General features: G+C 46.3%; 1 protein-coding gene and 1 pseudogene across 1 annotated transcript in view; one reads left to right on the top strand and one right to left on the bottom strand.

Annotated features, from left to right (window-relative positions):
- The window catches only part of LOC123995563, a 211862-nt pseudogene that overhangs the window by 76744 nt on the left and 110812 nt on the right, over positions 1-24306 (bottom strand).
- Positions 1-24306, top strand: part of LOC123995390 (forkhead box protein N3-like) — a 70447-nt gene that overhangs the window by 13753 nt on the left and 32388 nt on the right. The window contains exons 3-4 of the mRNA XM_046298963.1: positions 6685-7251; positions 18478-18626. Coding sequence (XP_046154919.1) covers positions 6703-7251; positions 18478-18626 — 698 coding nt within the window. The 5' untranslated portion in view covers positions 6685-6702. The remainder of the gene's footprint in view (positions 1-6684; positions 7252-18477; positions 18627-24306) is intronic.

Below are 24306 nucleotides of genomic sequence, written 5' to 3'. Positions count from 1 at the left end.
TGGGTACTATTGTTTGTACAGATGAAAGTCGTACATTCAGGCATTTGGAAATTGCTCCCTAGGATGAACCAGGCATGTGGCCGACAATTTTTTTCTGATTTCTTTGCTGATTTCTTTTGATTTTCCCATGACGTCAAGCAAAGAGGCACTGAGTTTGAAGGTAGGCTTTGAAATGGATCCACAGGTACACCTCCAATTGACTCAAATGATGTCAATTAGCCTATCAGAAACTTCTAAAGCCATGACATCATTTTCAGACATTTTCCAAGCTGATACAGTGATTTATGAGTGAATTAATCTGTCTGTAAAAAATCATTGTAAAAATGACGTTTGTCATGCTCAAAGTAGATGTCCTAACCGACTTACTAAAACTATAGTTTGTTAACAAGACATTTGTGGAGAGGTTGAAGAACGAGTTCATGTAAACTTCCGACTTCAACTGTATATACAAAAACAAAAACATTGGAACATTGTCTTTGTATCTCAAAATCATTGTAACCTGAAAACTCTGAATGAAAATTATTCAATTCTAAAGTGTAAAATTGAAGGAGAAAGTGCCCTTAGATGGTGGGAAGAGGCCGCACTTGACTGCTACACTTGAATCATTTCCACGGTGAATGGCTAGGCCCACTACGCTGTGAAACCACACTATTACAGAGACTTTGATAATACCGGCCGCAATTGAAATGTTGAAAACAAAGTGTGGGAAGGCAGAGGCACAGAAAATCACATCAATACCTTTGTCAGATAACACTGTTATTAAACAATGAATTTATGCTCTGACTGAACGACTCAAACACTCCCCTGCTTATGCTCTCCAAATGAACGGTAGCTGTGAGGCCCTTACATTGAATTTTGTTCGCTATCCATGTTGCGGGATGCTATTGACAAGGACATCGTTCTGACTCACGGTTCCTGAGCATGGCTATATTGACGAAAGAGCGAATCCATATGGGATCGAATGGTGTCCTTTTGTACAGATGAGGCTCAATCCACAGCCTGGCAGCGGGCAGGCCTCTGCACTCTAGTTATGAAGATGTCTGCCTCTGCACTCTAGTTATAAAGATGTCTGCCTCTGCACTCTAGTTATGAAGATGTCTGCCTCTGCACTCTAGTTATGAAGATGTCTACCTCTGCACTCTAGTTATGAAGATGTCTACCTCTGCACTCTAGTTATGAAGATGTCTACCTCTGCACTCTAGTTATGAAGATGTCTGCCTCTGCACTCTAGTTATGAAGATGTCTGCCTCTGCACTCTAGTTATGAAGATGTCTGCCTCTGCACTCTAGTTATGAAGATGTCTGCCTCTGCACTCTAGTTATGAAGATGTCTGCCTCTGCACTCTAGTTATGAAGATGTCTGCCTCTGCACTCTAGTTATGAAGATGTCTGCCTCTGCACTCTAGTTATGAAGATGTCTACCTCTGCACTCTAGTTATGAAGATGTCTGCCTCTGCACTCTAGTTATGAAGATGTCTGCCTCTGCACTCTAGTTATGAAGATGTCTGCCTCTGCACTCTAGTTATGAAGATGTCTGCCTCTGCACTCTAGTTATGAAGATGTCTGCCTCTGCACTCTAGTTATAAAGATGTCTGCCTCTGCACTCTAGTTATGAAGATGTCTACCTCTGCACTCTAGTTATGAAGATGTCTGCCTCTGCACTCTAGTTATGAAGATGTCTGCCTCTGCACTCTAGTTATGAAGATGTCTGCCTCTGCACTCTAGTTATGAAGATGTCTGCCTCTGCACTCTAGTTATGAAGATGTCTGCCTCTGCACTCTAGTTATGAAGATGTCTGCCTCTGCACTCTAGTTATGAAGATGTCTGCCTCTGCACTCTAGTTATGAAGATGTCTGCCTCTGCACTCTAGTTATGAAGATGTCTGCCTCTGCACTCTAGTTATAAAGATGTCTGCCTCTGCACTCTAGTTATGAAGATGTCTACCTCTGCACTCTAGTTATGAAGATGTCTGCCTCTGCACTCTAGTTATGAAGATGTCTGCCTCTGCACTCTAGTTATGAAGATGTCTGCCTCTGCACTCTAGTTATGAAGATGTCTGCCTCTGCACTCTAGTTATGAAGATGTCTGCCTCTGCACTCTAGTTATGAAGATGTCTGCCTCTGCACTCTAGTTATGAAGATGTCTGCCTCTGCACTCTAGTTATGAAGATGTCTACCTCTGCACTCTAGTTATGAAGATGTCTACCTCTGCACTCTAGTTATAAAGATGTCTGCCTCTGCACTCTAGTTATGAAGATGTCTGCCTCTGCACTCTAGTTATGAAGATGTCTGCCTCTGCACTCTAGTTATGAAGATGTCTACCTCTGCACTCTAGTTATGAAGATGTCTGCCTCTGCACTCTAGTTATGAAGATGTCTGCCTCTGCACTCTAGTTATGAAGATGTCTGCCTCTGCACTCTAGTTATGAAGATGTCTGCCTCTGCACTCTAGTTATGAAGATGTCTGCCTCTGCACTCTAGTTATGAAGATGTCTGCCTCTGCACTCTAGTTATGAAGATGTCTACCTCTGCACTCTAGTTATGAAGATGTCTACCTCTGCCATTGTATGATACACAGAGAGCAACTGGCAGCAAAAGAGCTGTGCACAGAACCCAGAGATATACTGCAGGTAACAGGTAACTTAAACTACATCAAAACTATATGGAGATATGAGATCAGAGCATGACAAAGTTCAATTTCACACCAAGGCCTGGTGGTTATGTGGGGGGGGGGGGGGGTACTGTAAAGAGGAACTGTTGTTATTTACAATGTATGTAAAATGGATGTTATGAAATGAAAAGAACAGAAAACAGTATCAGTAAGTGTCCCACACAAGTGATGACTTCTCACTTCCGACGCCTGGAAGAGCCCTTTGGGACAACACAGGAGGTTGACGGAGAACGGGCTTGTGGTAATGACTGGATCCGAATCAGTGGGATGGTATCAAATACATCATACACATGGTTTCCAGGTGTTTGATACCATTCCACTTGCATCTGGCCGTTATTATGAGCTGCCTCCTGTGTTTAAGATCAACTTCCCAGTGTGTCTGCCTGTGATCCTGGCTCAGTTGACATGCCTGTAAGTGAAATCAAACAGCTGTCATGTGATGCTACAGACAACACATTCATGGGTCACTACCGGAGAAGTTTTGGTTCCAGAACCAATACCGTATCGCTCTGAGAAGTAATGCCGTGTTCAAAACAACTGGGAACTTGGAAATCTCAGACTGGGAACTCAGAAAGAAACAACTGAAAAGAAGTTGCTAGATCAAATCCCTGAGCTGCCAAGGTAAAACAAATCTGTCGTTCTGCCCCTGAACAATGTAGTTAACCCACTGTTTCTATGACATCATTGTAAATAAGAATTTGTTCTTAACTGACTTGCCTAGTTAAAGAAGAGAAACAGGGGCTCTGACTTTCTGACCTGAAGATCATTGACTTCATGATTTGACCTCATCTTTCACCTCGTCTTGAAAGCACCATAAAACTCATGGTCTCTTCACCAGCTCATATCTATGTGAAGCTGGATTCAGTGTCTGCATTAAAACTAAAGATCCATCCAGGTTAGATGTGACAGCAGAGATGAGCTGTGCACTGTCGGCCACGCCCCCGGTCGACCACGCCCCCGGTCGACCACGCCCCCGGTCGACCACGCCCACTGACGACCACGCCCACTGTCGGCCACGCCCACTGGCGACCACACCCACTGTCGACCGCGCCCACCGTCGACCACGCCCCCTGTCGACCACGCCCACTGTCGACCGCGCCCACTGTCGACCACGCTCCCTGCCGACCACGCCCCCTGTCGACTACGCCCCCTGTCGACCATGCTCGCTGACTTTGAGAAGCTCTGACGAGGCATGCTTCATGCACACCCACCTCATTAGTGGCGGTGAGATAAGAGAGATTATGTCAGACTCTTTTTGCAATTGACGGCCCCATATTACAAGTATGTGATGTTGAGTTGAGAAGACAATCAGAAATACTGTTATAATTTTTCTCTTTTGACTGTCATAGCCCCAAGTAAAAAAGGAAACATTGGCTGTTCATTTTAAAAGATGTCACACGGGTGGTGTCACAAGAATTTTCAGATATCAAAATGGGGTCGTGGAACAAAAACGTTTGGGAACCCCTGTGCCCTCACCCTCACCCACCAACCCACCTCCTCATGCACCCCCCCGCATCTCCTCATGCACCTCCCTCCACCTCCTCATGCACCTCCCTCCACCTCCTCATGCACCTCCCTCCACCTCCTCATGCACCCCCTCCACCTCCTCATGCACCTCCCTCCACCTCCTCATGCACCCCCTCCACCTCCTCATGCAGCTCCCTCCACCTCCTCATGCACCTCCCTCCACCTCCTCATGCACCTCCCTCCACCTCCTCATGCACCTCCCTCCACCTCCTCATGCACCCCTCCACCTCCTCATGCACCCCTCCACCTCCTCATGCACCCCCTCCACCTCCTCATGCACCTCCCTCCACCTCCTCATGCACCCCCTCCACCTCCTCATGCACCTCCCTCCACCTCCTCATGCACCCCTCCACCTCCTCATGCAGCTCCCTCCACCTCCTCATGCACCTCCCTCCACCTCCTCATGCACCCCCTCCACCTCCTCATGCACCCCCTCCACCTCCTCATGCACCCCCCTCCACCTCCTCATGCAGCTCCCTCCACCTCCTCATGCACCTCCCTCCAGCTCCTCATCAAAATCAAGTCTGAACTTGTTCTGTCATCGGGGGGGGGGTTGTGTAAAACATTGTAGAAGAGTTTATTTAGAGCTTGAGGAGAACCCTAGATACACTGCTCACGCCTCGCCATGGCTCACAGTCACTCATAACACAGGCCCTAAATGGAAGGAGTTTGTTGTCATAGCAACAGTAAAATTAGATGACTTTACTGTCAGACATAATGTTTCGTGGCTCTGCCTGGTGCCTTGCCTTCCACCATGGCAACATAGAACGTTCTCTTCCGCTCCCCTTGACAACCGACACCTCAACAACGTCCAACTGGGAACACTGTCACACCAGTAACATTCTCTAGAATCTCTCTGAGCCACACCTTGACGAGCCTGTCACACCAGTAACGTTCTCTAGAATCTCTCTGATTCACACCTTGACGAGCCTGTCACACCAGTAACGTTCTCTAGAATCTCTCTGATTCACACCTTGACGAGCCTGTCACACCAGTAACGTTCTCTAGAGTCTCTCTGAGCCACACCTTGACGAGCCTGTCACACCAGTAACATTCTCTAGAATCTCTCTGAGCCATACCTTGACGAGCCTGTCACACCAGTAACAACCTCTAGAATCTCTCTGAGCCACACCTTGACAAGCCTCTCACACCAGTAACGTTCTCTAGAATCTCTCTGATTCACACCTTGACGAGCCTGTCACACCAGTAACATTCTCTAGAATCTCTCTGATTCACACCTTGACGAGCCTGTCACACAAGTAACATTCTCTAGAATCTCTCTGATTCACACCTTGACGAGCCTGTCACAACGCTTAATACCTTAACCCCTCGCTGGCCTTGTTTATCCACATTCTATTTCCAGAGGCTTTTCAGGAGTGGGAATATCTGCCATTCAGCTAAGAGTTGCTGGGGCCAATTTAAATTCATTACAGTCAATGTCAATATTGGTGCAACAACATGACAAGTAACTGCTGTTGAGTCACTGGGATACTGTCAGTTCAGGACGTAGATATATATTTAGAAAGATCAGAGCAGGGAGAAGAGCAGCTTCTGTGTGTTTGACAGATACAGAGCTGTTGTTCTCTCACCATTTTCACAGCAGCTCTGGGCTGGGAGCCATGGAAACATGACAATGTTACATGAGAGGGGGGCAGCTGTCTGTCAATCATTTAGACTTAAGAGACAGATCAGGGGATGACCACTTTGGCTCGTATTTTATTAACCTTTATTTAACTAGGCAAGTCAGTTTAGAACAAAATCTTACTTACAATGACGACCTACCCCGGCCAAAAACAGGCCAACTGTGCGCAGCCCTATGGTACTCCCAATCATGGTCAGATGTGATGGAACCTGGATTCGAACCAGGAACTGCAGCAATACCTCTTGCACTGAGATGTAGTATCCCAGACCACTGTGCTACTGGGGAACTGTACATGCTTATGTTGGGATTAATCCTATCCTAGTGTGTGTGTGTGTGTGTGTGTGTGTGTGTGTGTGTGTGTGTGTGTGTGTGTGTGTGTGTGTGTGTGTGTGTGTGTGTGTGTGTGTGTGTGTGTGTGTGTGTGTGTGTGTGTGTGTGTGTGTGCGTGCGTGCAGGCGTGCGTGCGTGCGTGCGTGCGTCTGCGTGTGCGTGTGTGTGTGTGTGTGTGTGTGTGTGACGAGCATATGCTGATAACTCACCCTTTGACTGAGTTCTGCATGTTCCCATATTGGCATCACCATACCAACAGAGGACGCCAACTTACACAGGATATTGGCATTTACCATGCAGTCAATGTAGATACTGTTCTATCAATTCATCTGTTAACCAAATCCATTCTAACTCTCATTTATCTTCAGTGTTTGGTGTGATTGTTGCAGCAACCATTCCTGGAGATCGCAGTAGGAACTTAACTGTGTCTCAAAAACCCTTGTAGAAACATCAGAGTTGCATACATGACTTGATTCGTAGTTACCCAATATGATCTCCTCCTCTCTTCCCCCTCCAGGTGAGAGCCCAGGGTTGAATGGGACCCACTATGCCGCCCAGTAAGAAGGCCAGGAGCCAGAACAACGGATTAGTAGCCACCCAGGGTCTGAGTCCTTTCTACAGGGAGGCGGAGGCAACAGACCTGTCCTTGTCCCTGTCGGCCTCCTTCTCCAAGGCCGAGGACGAGGAGCTCACCAGCCTCTCCTGGCTCCACGAGAGCACCAACCTTCTCAACAGCTTCTCTCACTCGGGGCTCCGCTCCGTCTCCCCCCTGCAAGATCCTGATGGTCACCCCCTACCCCCCCTCTCCCCTTCCTCCTCCTCCCCCTCCCCCGATCCATGTGACTCCTCTTCCTACGACATGGCCACGGGAGCCAATAGGAAGCCCCCTTATTCTTTCAGCTGCCTAATCTTCATGGCAATAGAGGATGCGCCATCCAAGAGGCTGCCGGTGAAAGATATCTATGGTTGGATCCTGGAGCATTTCCCCTATTTTGCTAGCGCCCCTACTGGCTGGAAGAACTCGGTGCGCCATAATCTGTCGCTCAATAAGTGTTTCAAGAAGGTGGACAAGGACAGGAGTCAGGTAAGGAGGAGAAGACACACACTCCTCTCTCTCTCTCTCTCTCTCTCTCTCTCTCTCTCTCTCTCTCTCTCTCTCTCTCTCTCTCTCTCTCTCTCTCTCTCTCTCTCTCTCTCTCTCTCTCTCTCTCTCTCTCTCTCTCTCTCTCTCTCTCTCTAGCTCCATTTGTCTTCTGGGCTCTGGAGTATAGTTCGTTTGACGTGCTTGAACACATATCAAAAGCGGTTTTCAGTCAAATACGGCCAGTATTTTGTATACAAATGTACAAGGAATTGCTTTATCGATACTTTATAATCTTGGCTTGAAAGTTGAAATTCTGAAGTTTTCTGGAGGGAACATGCCTTTCGGTTTTCATTTCAATCTTATATGGTCCCTTCTAAAGGCTTTTAAACATTGAACTAATAATTATATATTATAATACTAACTAATCATTCTCCCATTTCAGGAGCAGTTTAGATATGTATCAAGAAAATCATTCCCTTGCCCAATTAATACTAAAAGTGGTAAGAACATTTATGACAAACAACATAATTTAATCTACCCGTGGGGAAGTAGAAGGAGAATGTGTATACAAGCTGTAGCTTTTGATCAGGGGAGATTGCAGTTTAGTTTCATTAGTTTCTCTATGAAATAGTTCAGACAGACTAATTCTACATGAGACAACATTTGTTTCAGATGAAGTGTGAGGTGCCTGCATGTGTGTGTGTGTGTGTGTGTGTGTGTGTGTGTGTGTGTGTGTGTGTGTGTGTGTGTGTGTGTGTGCGTGCGTGCGTGCGTGCGTGCGTGCGTGTGTGTGCTTGTGTGCTTGTGTGTGTGTGCCTGCCCTTAAGTTACTCTATCATCTGGGTCTTGACTACTGCTGCACAGAGTTTGTCTTGTATACATATCTCCATAGGAAGTAGGTTGCAGTTGACATAAAAGTATGCTGTTGCTATGGTGACGGAAAACGGATTTGGCTATACTGACTGAGTGTGTGTGTTGGTGTGCGCATGTGTATATGTATGTGTGTGTGTTTGAGCCTGCCCTTGGGTTTGTGCAAGGACACAAGATTGTGTGTGTGTGTGTGTGTGTGTGTGTGTGTGTGTGTGTGTGTGTGTGTGTGTGTGTGTGTGTGTGTGTGTGTGTGTGTGTGTGTGTGTGTGTGTGTGTGTGTGTGTGTGTGTGTGTGTGTGTGTGTGTGTGTGTGTGTGTGTGTGTGTGTGTGTGTACGAATGGCAAGGACAAAGAGGTGTAGTTGGCAGGGACACACAGTCTTGTCTTTTTGTCACAGCAAACAGTTTAAGACAGCTCATTAGTTAACCCTTCAAATCTGTCAAATGCCTGCTCAGCCCAAACTGACTACCAACTGTTACATGAACGGGACATCAAGCTTTATGTAAAGCTGCCTGTACAAGGAAGGATACAATTCTGTTTTTCTAAAAACAGCTATTTTACCTGGTTTGGGTTAAATTATAGCCACTGTGTGTTTTCATGGAGTTACTAACCTCACTGTAGTATTCAATTATTTCCTAGGAGAAGCTGTTCTCAACTTATTTGTCTTTTAAACTTTAACAACTTTGTCCCTTTAGCCAATCAAATGAGTATTCAACAATGCTGTGGCATAAATACCTTTAACAACTTTGTAGAATGCCCTTCTAGCCAATCAGGAATGAGTATTCAACAATGCTGTGGCATAAATACCTTTAACAACTTTCTAGAATGCTCTTCTAGCCAATCAGGAATGAGTATTCAACAATGCTGTGGCATAAATACAACATTCTAGAACGCCATTCAAGCCAATCAGAAATGAGTATTCAACAATTCTGTGGTATAAATGCCTTTCACTTGCTTTTCTCTGCCTATTTATCTCCAGCTGAATTGAACACAGTATGGGTCGAGTAAGCATTTTGACATTGTATTATAGTTCACATTAACGTAAAACTTGTTGGAAAATCTTCAAATTGGATTGGGGTTTAGCCTAGTGAAAGAGTCTTGGTCGGTCTGAGGTCTAAGTCCTCTCTTGGCTTTTACTTGGAAGGAAAAAGCCTCTTTGCAAATGCACCAAATCATATTTTCATCAATTTAGAGAGGTGGAGATTATTATGACAATGGTCTATTTGTTCAAGTGATTGTGTTTCTGGGGCATCTGCAGGCAGTACTGACTACTGACTGCAGACAAAATGTGTGTGCATAAGTATGTGTGTGTGCGTAAGTATGTGTGTGTGTGTGTTTGTGCGTGTGTGTGCGCGTGTGTGTGTGCTTGAGAATGCTGCTTGAGAAACAGAGCAGTCTAATGCTCTCAACACTTTCTCAAGGTATTGGACCAGACTCAGATCTCTGGTTTGTGACTGGTTAAAGGGTCTGTTAGGGTGGGTCACAGCAGATGAAGAAAAAACAAAGTTCTCAATGCCTCTTCGGTGTGTTAAAAACAACGAGTTCCTTGTCCTTCTTTATAGTATGATACCGCTTAGAACCATAGAAACGTCCATCTCCCTGGATCCCTGCTATGTGGTTGGTTGAAGAGGACTGAAGTATTAGGGTCAGAAACAGCAGGACTTCTCTCTCTCTCTCTCTCTCTCTCTCTCTCTCTCTCTCTCTCTCTCTCTCTCTCTCTCTCTCTCTCTCTCTCTCTCTCTCTCTCTCTCTCTCTCTCTCTCTCTCTCTCTCTGCTCTCTCTCTCTCTCTCTCTCTCTCTCTCTCTCTCTCTCTCTCTCTCTCTCTCTCTCTCTCTCTCTCTCTCTCTCTCTCTCTCTCTCTCTCTCTCTCTCTCTCTCTCTGCACACACACTGAGTGAACAAAACAGCTCTTTCCATGACATACTGACCAGGTGAAGGCTATGATCCCTGATTGAGGTCACCTGTTGAATCCACTTCAATCAGTTAAGATGAAGGGGAGGAGACAGGTTAAAGAAGGATGTTTAAGCCTTGAGACAATTGAGGCATGGATTGTGTATGTATGCTGTTCAGAGGATGAATGGGCAAGAAAACAACAGTTTCCCGTGTGTGTCCTGAATGGTCCACCACCCAAAAGACATCCAGACAACTTGACACAACTGTGGGAACAATTGGAGTCAACATGGGCCAGCCTCCCTGTGGAATGCTTTTGACACCTTGTAGAGTCCATGCCATGACTTATTGAGGCTGTTCTGAGGGCAAAAGGTGGATGTTATGAAGGTGTTCCTAATGTTTTGTCCACTTAGTGTATTTGTGCTCTCTGGTATTATAGTGTCTATTAAGAAGTGTGTAACCAAGTCAGACATGTTTTGTTACTTATTATAATGTTTTATCCTAGATGTGTAGTTAAGAAGTGTGTGTGTGTGTGTGTGTGTGTGTGTGTGTGTGTGTGTGTGTGTGTGTGTGTGTGTGTGTGTGTGTGTGTGTGTGTGTGTGTGTGTGTGTGTGTGTGTGTGTGTGTGTGTGTGTGTGTGTGTGTGAGACTGCAACGGCAAACAATACATACATAAATGTAATCAATCCCATCAAGGCAGGGCTTTCGGCTCCCTTCCCAGAATGCTTTGTAAACACAGGGGAGATGGCGTGGAACCAGAAGGGCTGGGTCGTCCTGTAGGCACAGACAACTGAGCACACACACCCAGACACCCAGACACCCAGACACACACACACACACACACACACACACACACACACACACACACACACACACACACACACACACACACACACACACACACACACACACACACACACACACACACACACACACACACACACATGCACACACACACATACACATACACACACACATACATACGAACACCGAGAACACATGCAGCTGTCTATTCCAGGAACAAGGCTCTTTGCAAGACATCAAGAGAGGGAAAGAAAAACAGTGGTGACCAGCCAACCCAAATTCAAAAAGCTTATGCTGTTGTTTTCATTTGAGGGATGTCAGAGTATCCTTCATTGTAAACTAGTGGGACTACTTTCTTCTGGTAAATACAGCTCACTCATCCCCTGTGGGCCAGCTGGCATGAAGGGCATCAGAAAATAAAGAATCCCTACTTCTGTCTTTTGCCATCTTCTCCACTGTGTCCACTTTGAGATATCTATCTCTCACCTCCAGACCCTTCCGGATCATTCCCTATAGCTCTTAACTGTGGAGTTATTTCCATAAATCAGTGCCTTCGGAGTACATTTAACCATGCTAAGAACATACTGTAGTTAGCAGTCCTTCCTGCCGCCCTTTTCCTTAAACCCTGAACTCTTGCTACAGTTGCAGGCACATCCTATTTCCTATAAAAGTAGTGCACTATGTAGGGAATAGTGCCATTTGAGACCAGTGGCGATTTTAGCATGTAAAGAAACAACAACATGTGGGACGCATGCCAGCAAAGCCACTACACAACACAACACTAAACGGTGCCCACAAACTGTTAGGGCCGACATAAAGCTGTCCCAACAGCAGAGTCCCAACAGCAGAGTCCCAACACCTTACCACTGCTACACCTGGCTATCTGCGGAGTCTTGTCTGGCAGCGAAACAGTTCATTCAGCCACATTTACTGACTTAAAAAAAAACATAGCTGATATGGCTGACTTGCTTAAACAAATGTGGTTTCTACTGACAGTTGAGATGTACAATTTATTGCATTAGGGGACGACAAGCGGATAAGAGGCAATCCATAATTTTGATTAAGACATTAATGAGCGAGCTAAGAAAATATAACTAATTGTTTAACACATTTGATATGTACAGCGACAGAATTCAGAACATGGGTCGTTCTAACAGTATTCTCCCTGTACACCAAGTCAGAACCGTAGGATAAATAAAGGGGGCATATAAGCAGGCAATGAAAGCTCTTACAAAATTCAATGATGACTTTTCTCAAAAACAGGTTATAGACTGTAACGGCGTTCGTCTGTTGAATGAAGAAAGTCGGACCGAAATGCAGCGTGTAGGTTACTCATGACTTTAATGAACAGAATAGCGGTACATGAAATAAGTGAAATACAAAAACAACAGAACGGAACATGAAACTAATTACAGCCTATCTGGTGACTACTACACAGAGACAGGAACAAACACCCACAAAATGTAAATACAAAGCGAACTCAGGCTACCTAAATACGGTTCCCAATCAGAGACAACGATAAGCACCTGACTCCAATTGAGAATCGCCTCAGGCAGCCAAGCCTATACAACACCCCTAATTAGCCGCGATCCCAAATACTACAAACCCCAATACGAAAAACAACATATAATCCCATGTCACACCCTGGCCTACCCAAACATATAACAAAAACACAAAATACATTGACCAAGGCGTGACAGAACCCCCCCCTAAGGTGCGGACTCCCGGACGCACCTCAAGAGCATAGGGGGGGGTCCGGGTGGGCGTCTGTTAATGGTGGCGGTTCTGGCTCGGGACGTGGACCCCACTCCATAAATGTCCTATTTCCTCCCCTTCGCGTCCTGGGATAATCCACCTTCTCCGCCGACCATGGCCTAATAGTCCTCACCCAGATCCCCACATAACTGAGGAGCAGCTCGTGACAGAGGGGCATCTCAGGACAGAGGGGCATCTCAGGACAGAGGGGCAGCTCGGGACAGAGGGGCAGCCCGGGACAGAGGGGAAGCCCAGTACTGAGAGGAAGCCCAGTACTGAGATGAAGCTCAGGCAGGTAGTAGGCTCCGGTAAATCCTGGTTGTCGGGCAGATCTAGAAGAGACTGGTTGTCTGGCGGCGCTGGGCTGACTGGCGGCGCTGGGCAGACTGGGAGCACTGGTGGCGCTGGGCAGACTGGGAGCACTGGCGGCGCTGGGCAGACTGGGAACACTGGCGGTGCTGGGCAGACTGGGAGCACTGGCGGCGCTGGGCAGACTGGGAGCGCTGGGCAGACTGGGAGCACTGGCGGCGCTGGGCAGACTGGGAGCACTGGCGGCGCTGGGCAGACTGGGAGCACTGGCGGCGCTGGGCAGACGGGAGACTCCGGCAGCGCAGGAGAGGAGAAAGGCTCTGGCTGCGCTAAACAGGCGGGAGACTCCGACAGCGCAGGAGAGGAGAAAAGCGCTGGCTGCGCTGAACAGGCGGGGCGCACTGGAGGCCTGGTGCGTGGTGCTGGAACTGGTGGTACTGGATCGAGGACACGCACAGGAAGCCTGGTGCGGGGAGCTGCTACCGGAGGACTGGTGTGTGGAGGTGGCTCTGGATAGACCGGACCGTGCAGGCGCACTGGAGCTCTTGAGCACCGAGCCTGCCCAAGCTTACCTGGCTCGATGCCCACTCTAGCCCGGCCAATAGGAAGGGCTGGTATGTGCCGCACCTGGCTCTGCACCCGCACTGGAAACACCGTGCGCTCCATAGCATAACACGGTGCCTGCCCGGTCTCTCTAGTCCAACAGTGAGCACAGGGAGTTTGCGCAGGTCTCCTACCTGGCATAACTATTCTCCCTTCTAGCCTCCCCCCCCAAAATTTTTTGGGGTTGCTTTTCCGGCTTCCAACCGCGTCGCCGTGCTATCTCCAAGACCAGAAGTCCTTATATTGCTGCTCTTCACAATTAACAGGGAGAGTAGGTTCAGGTCTGACTCCTGACTCAGCCACTCTCTCTCTGCGCTTTCCTCCAATAAATATTTGGGGGTTACTTTCGTTTTGCGCTCTGCGTCGCCGTGTTTTCCTTTTAGACTCCATTCCTCTATAGCCCTCTTCGCATTGCTGCAGGGAATCCCAGGCGGGCTCCTGCACTCGCTCTGGGTCGGCCGCCCACCTGTCGATTTCTTCCCACGTCGTATACTCCATGCCTCTACCGTCCATAACGTCCTCCTTTAGCTCCTGCCAGTTCACACGCTGCTCGGTCCGTGAGAGGTGGTGGGTGTTTCTGTAACAGCGTTTGTCTGTTGAATGAAGAAAGTCGGACCGAAATGCAGCGTGTAGGTTACTCATGACTTTAATGAACAGAATAGCGGTACATGAAATAAGTGAAATACAAAAACAACAGAACGGAACGTGAAACTAATTACAGCCTATCTGGTGACTACAACACAGAGACAGGAACAAACACCCACAAAATACAAAGCGAACTCAGGCTACCTAAATACGGTTCCCAATCAGAGACAACGATAAGCACCTGACTCCAATTGAGAATCGCCTCAGGCAGCCAAGCCTATACAACACCCCTAATTAGCCGCGATCCCAAATACTACAAACCCCAATACGAAAAACAACATATAAACCCATGTTACACCCTGGCCTACCCAAACATATAACAAAAACACAAAATACAATAGACTATATGTGCACCACCAAGTCAGAACAGCAGGCGAAGTTAAGAGATGAAAATAGACCAAATTATTAGGGTGAGGCACATTGGTTACTAACAGCTTACTACACAACATACACTTAGAATGACTTTCTTAGCTACAGTTTCAGTTGAATACATTGAGTTGGAGGAAAACTATGTGGATATATTGAAGCAGCATCTCAAGACATCAGTCAGGAAGTTAAAGCTTGGTCGCAAATGGCTCTTCCAAATGGACAATGACCCCAAGCATACTCTCAAAGTTGTGGCAAAATGGTTAAGGACAAGTCAATGTATTGGAGTGGCCATCACAATGCCCTGACCTCAATCCTGTAAACAATGTGTGGGCAGAACTGAAAAATCGTGTGCAGGCAAGGAGGCCTACAAACCTGACTCAGTTACACCAGCTCTGAATGGGCCAACATTCACCACAACTTATTGTGTGAACCTTGTGGAAGGCTACCTGAAATGTTTGACCCAAGTTAAACAATTTAAAGGCAATGCTACCAAATACTAACTGAATGTATGTAAACTTCTGACCCACTGGGAATGTGATGAAAGAAATAAAAGCTTAAATAAATCATTCTCTCTACTATTATTCTGACATTTCCCATTCTTTAAATAAAGTGGATATCCTAACGGACCTAAGACAGGGAATTTTTACTTGGATTAAATGTCAAGAATTGTGAAACACTGAGTTTAAATGTATTTTGCTAAGGTGTATGTAAACTTCCAACTTCAACTGCATGTCCGTCCCAGGCATGAAGTCTCAATAGGAAATGTATTCACCTTTATTCCCCTCTTCCATGCTGTATAATGTAGTGGAGAAACGGACATGTTCCTTTTTCTACCATCATCCAATTTGTTCTACCTCCCCATCCCTCATTGTTAGAAATGACACTTTTACGTTTTACGTCGAGCCAACTATTCCGTCTTACACAGTCCAGTGGTTATGCGAGCCAACCTGCCCACCGTCTGACTGGCTGACCGACTGGGAGTCGGAGGAGAAGAGAAGAGAGAGGAAAAAATCTCTAGAAGCTTAATCGTGATTCCCTCTGACATACCCTCTGGGATGACCAGAGAGGAGAGAAAACAAGAGGAATAGAGAGAACAGGAGAGAAAGGGAAAGGAGAGGGAGAGGGTTGGTGTCGTGGGGGGTAACAGGGAAGTATAGAGGCAGGTAAAACGTGGGGGATGTGGGAAGGAAGGGGGGAAATGGAATGTGCAGATGAAATGGGAGAATTGGTTGGAGGATAAATTGGGTCGGGGAAGAGGGTTGGGTGGGGGAAGAGGGTTGGGTGGGGGAAGAGGGTTGGGTGGGGAAAGAGGGTTGCGTGGGGGAAGAGGGTTGGGTGGGGGAAGAGGGTTGGGTGGGGGAAGAGAGGGAGAGAAGAAAGAACAGAAGGGAGGAGAAATAAGAGGGCAGAAAGTGAGGAGAGTGTGTGAGGGGAGTGTGTGAGGGGAGTGTATGAGGGGAGTGTGTGAGGGGAGTGTGTGAGGGGAGTGTATGAGGGGAGTGTGAGGGGAGTGTATGAGGGGAGTGTGAGGGGAGTGTATGAGGGGAGTGTGTGAGGGGAGTGTGTGAGGGGAGTGTATGATGGGAGTGTATGAGGGGAGTGTATGAGGGGAGTGTGTGAGGGGAGTGTATGAGGGGAGTGTGTGAGGGGAGTGTATGAGGGGAGTGTGTGAGGGGAGTGTGTGAGGGGAGTGTGTGAGGGGAGTGTATGAGGGGATTATGCGAGGGTAGTGTGTGAGTGGTGTGTATGAGGGGTGTGTGTGAGGGGAGTGTATGAGGGGAGTTTGTGAGGGGAGAGTGTGAGGGGAGTGTGTGAGGGGAGTGTATGAGGGAGTGTATGAGGGATGTGTGTGAGGGGAGTGTATGAGGGGTGTGTATGAGGGGTGTGTGTGAGAGGAGTGTATGAGGGGTGTGTGCGAGGGGAGTGTATGGGGGAAGTGTGTGTGTGCGTGCGTGTATGTGTGTATGTGTGTGTGTGTGTGCGTACGTGCACTATACTGTATGCAAAAGTGTGTGGACATCCCTTCAAATTAGTAGATTTATTAGTAGGATTAAATGTCAGGAATTGTGAAGAACTGTGTTTAAATCTGGCTAAGGTGTATGTAAACTTCCGACTTCAACTGTAGACACACAAACATGACATTGACATCTTCTAATATTCACAATGTTGTAGCTAGGCCTGTACACATGGCCCAAATCAATGTTACCAAACCATTTGTTGCTTTGCATCTGCATCATTTAAAAACAGGAAAATGTATGTACTGTTTGACGTCTCTCACACATTTCTTGTCACTCCTCCGTCGGACTCCCTCCTGTTGTTTATGTTTGACAGCATGTGATCAAAGTGGTGAAGTATGTATTGATGTGATGGTAGCACAACTGTTAAGAAAGTGAATGAGAAGAGGGTAGAGAGGCAGCAGAGAGAGAGGGAGAAAGAGAGAGAGAGAGAGAGAGAGAGAGAGAGAGAGAGAGAGAGAGAGAGAGAGAGAGAGAGAGAGAGAGAGAGAGAGAGAGAGAGAGAGAGAGAAAGCGGAGGAGAGTGAGAGAGAGAGAAAGCTGAGGAGAGAGAGGGAGAGAGAGAGAGAGAAGGAGAGAGAGAGAGAGAGAGAGAGAGAGAGAGAGAGAGAGAGAGAGAGAGAGAGAGAGAGAGAGAGAGAGAGAGAGAGAGAGAGAGAGAGAGAGAGAGAGAGAGAGAGAGAGAGAGAGAGAGAGAGAGAGAGAGAGAGAGAGAGAGAGAGACAGAGAGAGACAGAGAGAGACAGAGAGAGAGTGTTTACTTGTGGTCTGGTGTCCATGTGTTTACTTGTGGTCTGGTGTCCTTGTGTTTACTTGTGGTCTGGTATGTTCCTGTGTTTACTTGTGGTCTTGTATGATGTCCCTGTGTTTACTTGTGGTCTGGTGTCCCTGTGTTTACTTGTGGTCTGGTATGTCCTTGTGTTTACTTGTGGTCTGGTATGTCCCTGTGTTTACTTGTGGTCTGGTATGTCCTTGTGTTTACTTGTGGTCTGGTATGTCCCTGTGTTTACTTGTGGTCTGGTATGTCCCTGTGTTTACTTGTGGTCTGGTGTCCCTGTGTTTACTTGTGGTCTGGTGTCCCTGTGTTTACTTGTGGTCTGGTGTCCCTGTGTTTACTTGTGGTCTGGTATGTCCCTGTGTTTACTTGTGGTCTGGTATGATGTGTCTGTGTTTACTTGTGGTCTGGTGTCCCTGTGTTTACTTGTGGTCTGGTGTCCCTGTGTTTACTTGTGGTCTGGTGTCCCTGTGTTTACTTGTGGTCTGGTGTCCCTGTGTTTACTTGTGGTCTGGTATGTCCCTGTGTTTACTTGTGGTCTGGTATGATGTGCCTGTGTTTACTTGTGGTCTGGTATGATGTGTCTGTGTTTACTTGTGGTCTGGTGTCCCTGTGTTTACTTGTGGTCTGGTATGATGTGTCTGTGTTTACTTGTGGTCTGGTATGATGTGTCTGTGTTTACTTGTGGTCTGGTATGATGTGTCTGTGTTTACTTGTGGTCTGGTATGATGTGTCTGTGTTTACTTGTGGTCTGGTATGATGTGTCTGTGTTTACTTGTGGTCTGGTATGATGTGTCTGTGTTTCCTTGTGGTCTGGTATGTCCCTGTGTTTACTTGTGGTCTGGTATGATGTGCCTGTGTTTACTTGTGGTCTGGTATGATGTGCCTGTGTTTACTTGTGGTCTGGTATGATGTGTCTGTGTTTACTTGTGGTCTGGTATGATGTGTCTGTGTTTACTTGTGGTCTGGTATGATGTGTCTGTGTTTCCTTTTGGTCTGGTATGTCCCGGTGTTTGATTTGTGTTATGATGTGTCTGTGTGTTTACTTGTGGTCTGTTTTGTCTCTCGGTAGACTGGTTTCTGAGGGACAGTGGACAGTAGCCATACAGCCGTCAAGATTCCTGTGTTTTCATGTTGTTAGCTAAATAATCCTCTTTCTTTTCTTCCTCATCTCGCTCCCTCTCTCAGAGTATAGGTAAAGGCTCGCTGTGGTCCATAGATCCAGAGTACAGACACAACCTGATCCAGGCCTTGAAGAAGACCCCGTACCACCCCTACTCGCCGGGACTGGTTACCCCCTTCACCTCTTCTCTCACCTCTCCTCAGGCATATCACAGGTAAATATATACACCTCTCACTCTCTCTTTACTCATTCTATCCCTTCTTTTCATCCGCTCCAATGTATCAATCTCCCCTCCCTTGCTTTTCCCTCAGACATATCACAGGTAACCACACACCTTTCACCATCTATCTCACACATGTGCACCCACGTACACTACATGACCAAAAGGTTGAGGTCAGGGCTCTGTGCAGGCCAGTCAAGTTCTTCCACACTGATCTCGGCGAACCATTTCTGTATGGAACTCGCTTTGAGCACGGGGACATTGTCATGAAACAGGAAAGGGCCTTCTCCACATTATTGCCACAAAGTTGGAAGCACAGAATCTTCTAGAATGTCATTGTATATTGTAGTGTTACGATTTTCCTTCACTGGAACTAAGTGGCATAGCCTGAACCATGAAAAACAGCCCCAGTGTCACGCCCTGACTTTATTGAGCTTTTTATGTCTCTATTTTGGTATGGTCCGGGAGTGATTTGGGTGGGCATTCTATGTTCATTTTTCAATGTTTTGTATTTCTTTGTTTTGGCCGGGTATGGTTCTCAATCAGAGACAGCCGTCTATCGTTGTCTCTGATTGGGAACCATACTTAGTTAGCCCTTTTTCCCACCTGTCTTTGTGGGTAATTGTCTTTGTTTGTTGGCACTATAGCCTTAAGCTTCACGGTTGTTTTTTTGGATTGTTTATTGTTTTTGTCTGCATCATATAAATAGAAAGGAATATGTACTCTCACCACGCTGCACCTTGGTCCAGTTCTTTCAACGGCCATGACAGAACTACCCACCACCAAAGGACCAAGCAGCGTGGTGAAAGGGACTCCTGTACATGGGAGGAGATCCTGGACGGTAAGAGACCCTGGAGGCAGGCTGGCGAGTGTCGCCGTCCAAGGGAGGAACTGGAGGCAGCTAAAGCAGAGCGGAGGCAAGTCAGCGAGGCAGGCACGAAAGGCAGCCCCCCTTTTTTGGTGGGGCACACGGGGAGATTGGCAGAGTCAGGTTATAGACCTGAGCCAACTCCCTATGCTTACCGTGGGGAGAGAGTGACTAGTCAGGCACCAGGTTATGCGGCTCTGCACCGTGTGTCTCCTGTGCGCTCTCATAGCCCGGTGTGCTCTCTGCAAGCTTCCTGCAGTTGCCTTGCTAGAGTTGGCATTCAGCCAGGAGGGATTGTGCCGGCTCAACGCTCCTGGTCTCCAGTGCGTTTCTTCAGCCCGGGTTATCCTGCGCCAGCTCTACGCATGGTATCCCCAGTTTGACAGGAGAACCCAGTGCGGCCTGTTCCAGCTTCCCGCACGTGTCGGGCTAAAGTGGGCATGCAGCCTCCCTACAACGCCTGGACATGCTCCTGATGAAGTGGCGGATGGTCTGGGATCTCCTCCCAGACCTGAACTAAAGCATCCGCCAACTCCTGGACAGTCTGTGGTGGATTTTTTATTTTATTTTTTATTTATTTAACTAGGCAAGTCAGTTAAGAACAAATTATTATTTTCAATGATGGCCTAGGAACAGTGGGTTAACTGCCTATTCAGGGGCAGAATGACAGATTTGTACCTTGTCAGCTCGGGGATTTGAACTTGCAACCTTCCGGTTACTAGACCAACGCTCTAACCACTAGGCTACCCTGGAGCGATACATGATGTCCCAGATGTGCTCAATTGGATTCAGGTCTGGGGAACGGGCGGGCCAGTCCATAGCATCAATGCCTTCCTCTTGCAGGAACTGCTGACACACTCTAGCCACATGAGGTCTAGCATTGTCTTGCATTAGGAGGAACCCAGGGCCAACCGCACCAGCATATAGTCTCACAAGGGGTCTGAGGATCTCATCTCGGTACCTAATGGCAGTCAGGCTACCTCTGGCGAGCACACGGAGGGCTGTGTGGCCCCCTAAAGAAATGCCACCCCACACCATGACTGACCCACCGCCAAACCGGTCATGCTGGAGGATGTTGCAGGCAGCAGAACGTTCTCTACGGCGTCTCCAGACTCTGTCACGTCTGTCACATGTGCTCAGTGTGAACCTGCTTTCATCTGTGAAGAGCACAGGGCTCCAGTGGCGAATTTGCCAATCTTGGTGTTCTCTGGGAAATGCCAAACGTCCTGCACGGTGTTGGGCTGTAAGCACAACCCCCACCTGTGGACGTTGGGCCCTCATGCCACCCTCATGGAGTCTGTTTCTGACCGTTTGAGCAGACACATGCACATTTGTGGCCTGCTGGAGGTCATTTTGCAGGGCTCTGGCAGTGCTCCTCCTGCTCCTCCTTGCACAAAGGCGGAGGTAGCGGTCCTGCTGCTGGGTTGTTGCCCTCCTACGGCCTCCTCCACGTCTCCTGATCTACTGGCCTGTCTCCTGTCGTGGAAATTTCCTGTATTTACCAAATCATGAGAGCAAACCACACACAAGTCAGAGTTATCACAAAGTCCATCTTTATTTATATGAGCTCCATCACAACCCTCAGATCAATTCAGTGTCTATCAATGAATTCTCTGAGAGTCCCTTACACATTGCAACTGAGATCCTTTATAGCAAAGACACACATAGCCAGACAGCATTGGCCATAATTTATCTTTAAGCTTTTTATCCTAAACTATGTTATTTTCTCAAACTCAGAACCATAAAACAAATCCTCATATCAACAGGCATATTTCAAATCCACCCCTCATTGACAAGATCACAGTGACACATTGACTGGCACACAGACGTTGTGGAGCCAAAGGGTTAAACACGCTTGACCTCTCCCCTCTCTGCGGCCCAAGTAACTTAGTCCTGACAGAGAACAGATACTGCAACCCCACCACAGTATTATACAAAAATAAACATTCTGATGAGAAGTAACTTACAAACATATGATGAATATAAAACATCTTACCTATGTTACCAACCAATTCTGATTATTCCCCAAAACTCCTGGTAGCGCCTCCATGCTCTGGACACTACGCTGACAGACACAGCAAACCTTCTTGTCACAGCTCGCCATCCTGGATGAGCCATCCTGGATGAGCTGCACTACCTGAGCCACTTGTGTGGGTTGTAGACTCCGCCTCATGCTACCACTAGAGTGAAAGCACCACCAGCATTCAAAAGTGACCAAAACATCAGCCAGGAAGCATAAGAACTAAGAAGTGGTCTGTGGTTATCACCTGCAGAACCACTCATTTATTGGGGGGGGGGGGGTCTTGCTAATTGCCTATAATGTCCACCTCTATTCCATTTGCATAACCGCATGTGAAATTTATTGTCAATCAGTGTTGCTTCCTAAGTGGACAGTTTGATTTCACAGAAGTGTGATTGACTTGGAGTTACATTGTGTTGTTTAAGTGTTCCCTTTATTTTTTGGAGGAGTGTATATACACACACACATTTTTGTAATAATGACAATTGCAACACTACTGAATGAACAATGAGCACTTTTATTTTAACTGAATATAATACATATGGGATTTTGGATGGGTGTTCTTAAGGTGATTCCACAGGGTGGTATTTGTTGATTTAGCCGTTGCTGACCCCATGCTTACATCTTTATCACAAATAACACACCTTACTTTCCCTGGTGCCAATTCCATGTAATAGTCCCACACTGGTGCTCTGCTTTTCTCTGCCATCTGTAAAACACACACAGCTCTGAAGTGACAATGATACTGGAGAGTCTGCTTAGGAGACAAATACTCTCAACTGTTTGAATAAAAATAGAGTTTAAGTTACCTGTGATGAATGCTGAAAACAAAAACTGTCATTTCTATATGCAGGAAATCCTATTTTAATAATGGACATGGTAAGAATTGACTCCCAAAGTGCGAGACATAATTCCCATGACACCTTCTAGCAACATCTGAAAAGCGGTTCCTTCATTCATTTATTCCATAGTATATTTTTAGATTCACTTAAAATAAGGTATGTGTTTCGTGTAGGTTTTACACCACATTGCCAATTTTAAAACTGTGTAGATATCCATAGGAGGTAACTCTGATCAATATTGGCTAAATATAAGCGAAGATCTTTTTTTTGTAGAGTGGATTTATGAAAATATGTTGACAAACGTAACCTTTATCCTAGTGAGATTTACAAGGGTATCAAAACGCCGAGGAGGTTTTAGCCTGAAAGAAACAGACCTTATTGGAAGTAGATCAAGACATTCAAATCAAATCAAATTTTATTTGTCACATACACATGGTTAGCAGATGTTAATGCGAGTGTAGCGAAATGCTTGTGCTTCTAGTTCCGACAATGCAGTGATAACCAACAAGTAATCTAACTAACAATTCCAAAACTACTGTCTTATACACAGTGTAAAGGGATAAGGAATTCTCTATGGAAGACATGAACAGAGGCAGTTTAAGTACTAAACACAGACCTTATAATAATAATAATAATATATGCCATTTAGCAGACGCTTTTATCCAAAGCGACTTACAGTCATGTGTGCATACATTCTACATATGGGTGGTCCCGGGGATCGAACCCACTACCCTGGCGTTACAAGCGCCATGCTCTACCAACTGAGCTACAGAAGGACCTTATTGGAAGGAGATCAAGACATTCTCTACGGAAGACATGAACAGAGGTGGTTTAAGCACAAAACAGACCTTATTGGAAGTAGATCAAGACATTCTCTATGGAAGACATGAACAGAGGTGGTTTAAGCACGAAACAGACCTTATTGGAAGTAGATCAAGACATTCTCTATGGAAGACATGAACAGAGGTGGTTTAAGCACGAAACAGACCTTATTGGAAGTAGATCAAGACATTCTCTATGGAAGACATGAACAGAGGTGGTTTAAGCACGAAACAGACCTTATTGGAAGTAGATCAAGACATTCTCTACGGAAGACATGAACAGAGGTGGTTTAAGCACGAAACAGACCTTATTGGAAGTAAATCAAGACATTCTCTATGGAAGACATGAACAGAGGTGGTTTAAGCCTGAACGAAACAGACCTTATTGGAAGTAGATCAAGACATTCTCTATGGAAGACATGAACAGAGGTGGTTTAAGCCTGAACGAAACAGACCTTATTGGAAGTAGATCAAGACATTCTCTATGGAAGACATGAACATAACGAAGGAACCCCTTTCAAGTACAGCAGCAAGTTATTACAGGAATTATAACGCGTCGACTATTTCTCTCTAAACCATATATCTTTGACTATTACGAGCCTACTGCTGCCTACTACCCCTCAGTCAGACTGCTCTATCAAATATCAAATCATAGACTTAACTATAATAAACACACAGAAATACGAGCCTTACGTCAAATCCGGAAATCCGGAAATATCTCGAAAACAAAACATTTATTCCGTTCCGTATCTAATTTGTGGCATCCATGAGTCTAAATATTCCTGTTACATTGCACAACCTTCAATGTTATGTCATAATTACGTTACAATTCTGGCAAATTAGGTCGCAAAGAGCAAGACGGTCTAAACTGTTGCATATACCCTGACTCTGCGTGCAATGAACACAAGAGAAGTGACACTATTTCACTTGGTTAATATTGCCTGCTAACCTGGATTTCTTTTAGGTAAATATGCAGGTTTAAAAACATATACTTGTTTATTGATTTTAAGAAAGGCATTGATGTTTATGGTTAAGTACACGTTGGAGCAACGGCAGTCGTTGATTGATTGTTTTTTATAAGATAAGTTTTATGCTAGCTTGCAACTTACCTTCGCTTACTGCA

Source organism: Oncorhynchus gorbuscha, linkage group LG14 (genome assembly GCF_021184085.1).
Source record: "Oncorhynchus gorbuscha isolate QuinsamMale2020 ecotype Even-year linkage group LG14, OgorEven_v1.0, whole genome shotgun sequence".
NCBI lineage: Eukaryota > Metazoa > Chordata > Actinopteri > Salmoniformes > Salmonidae > Oncorhynchus > Oncorhynchus gorbuscha.
The sequence above is the reverse complement of the archived record's forward strand: the minus strand, read 5'-3'. Positions and strand labels throughout refer to the sequence as shown.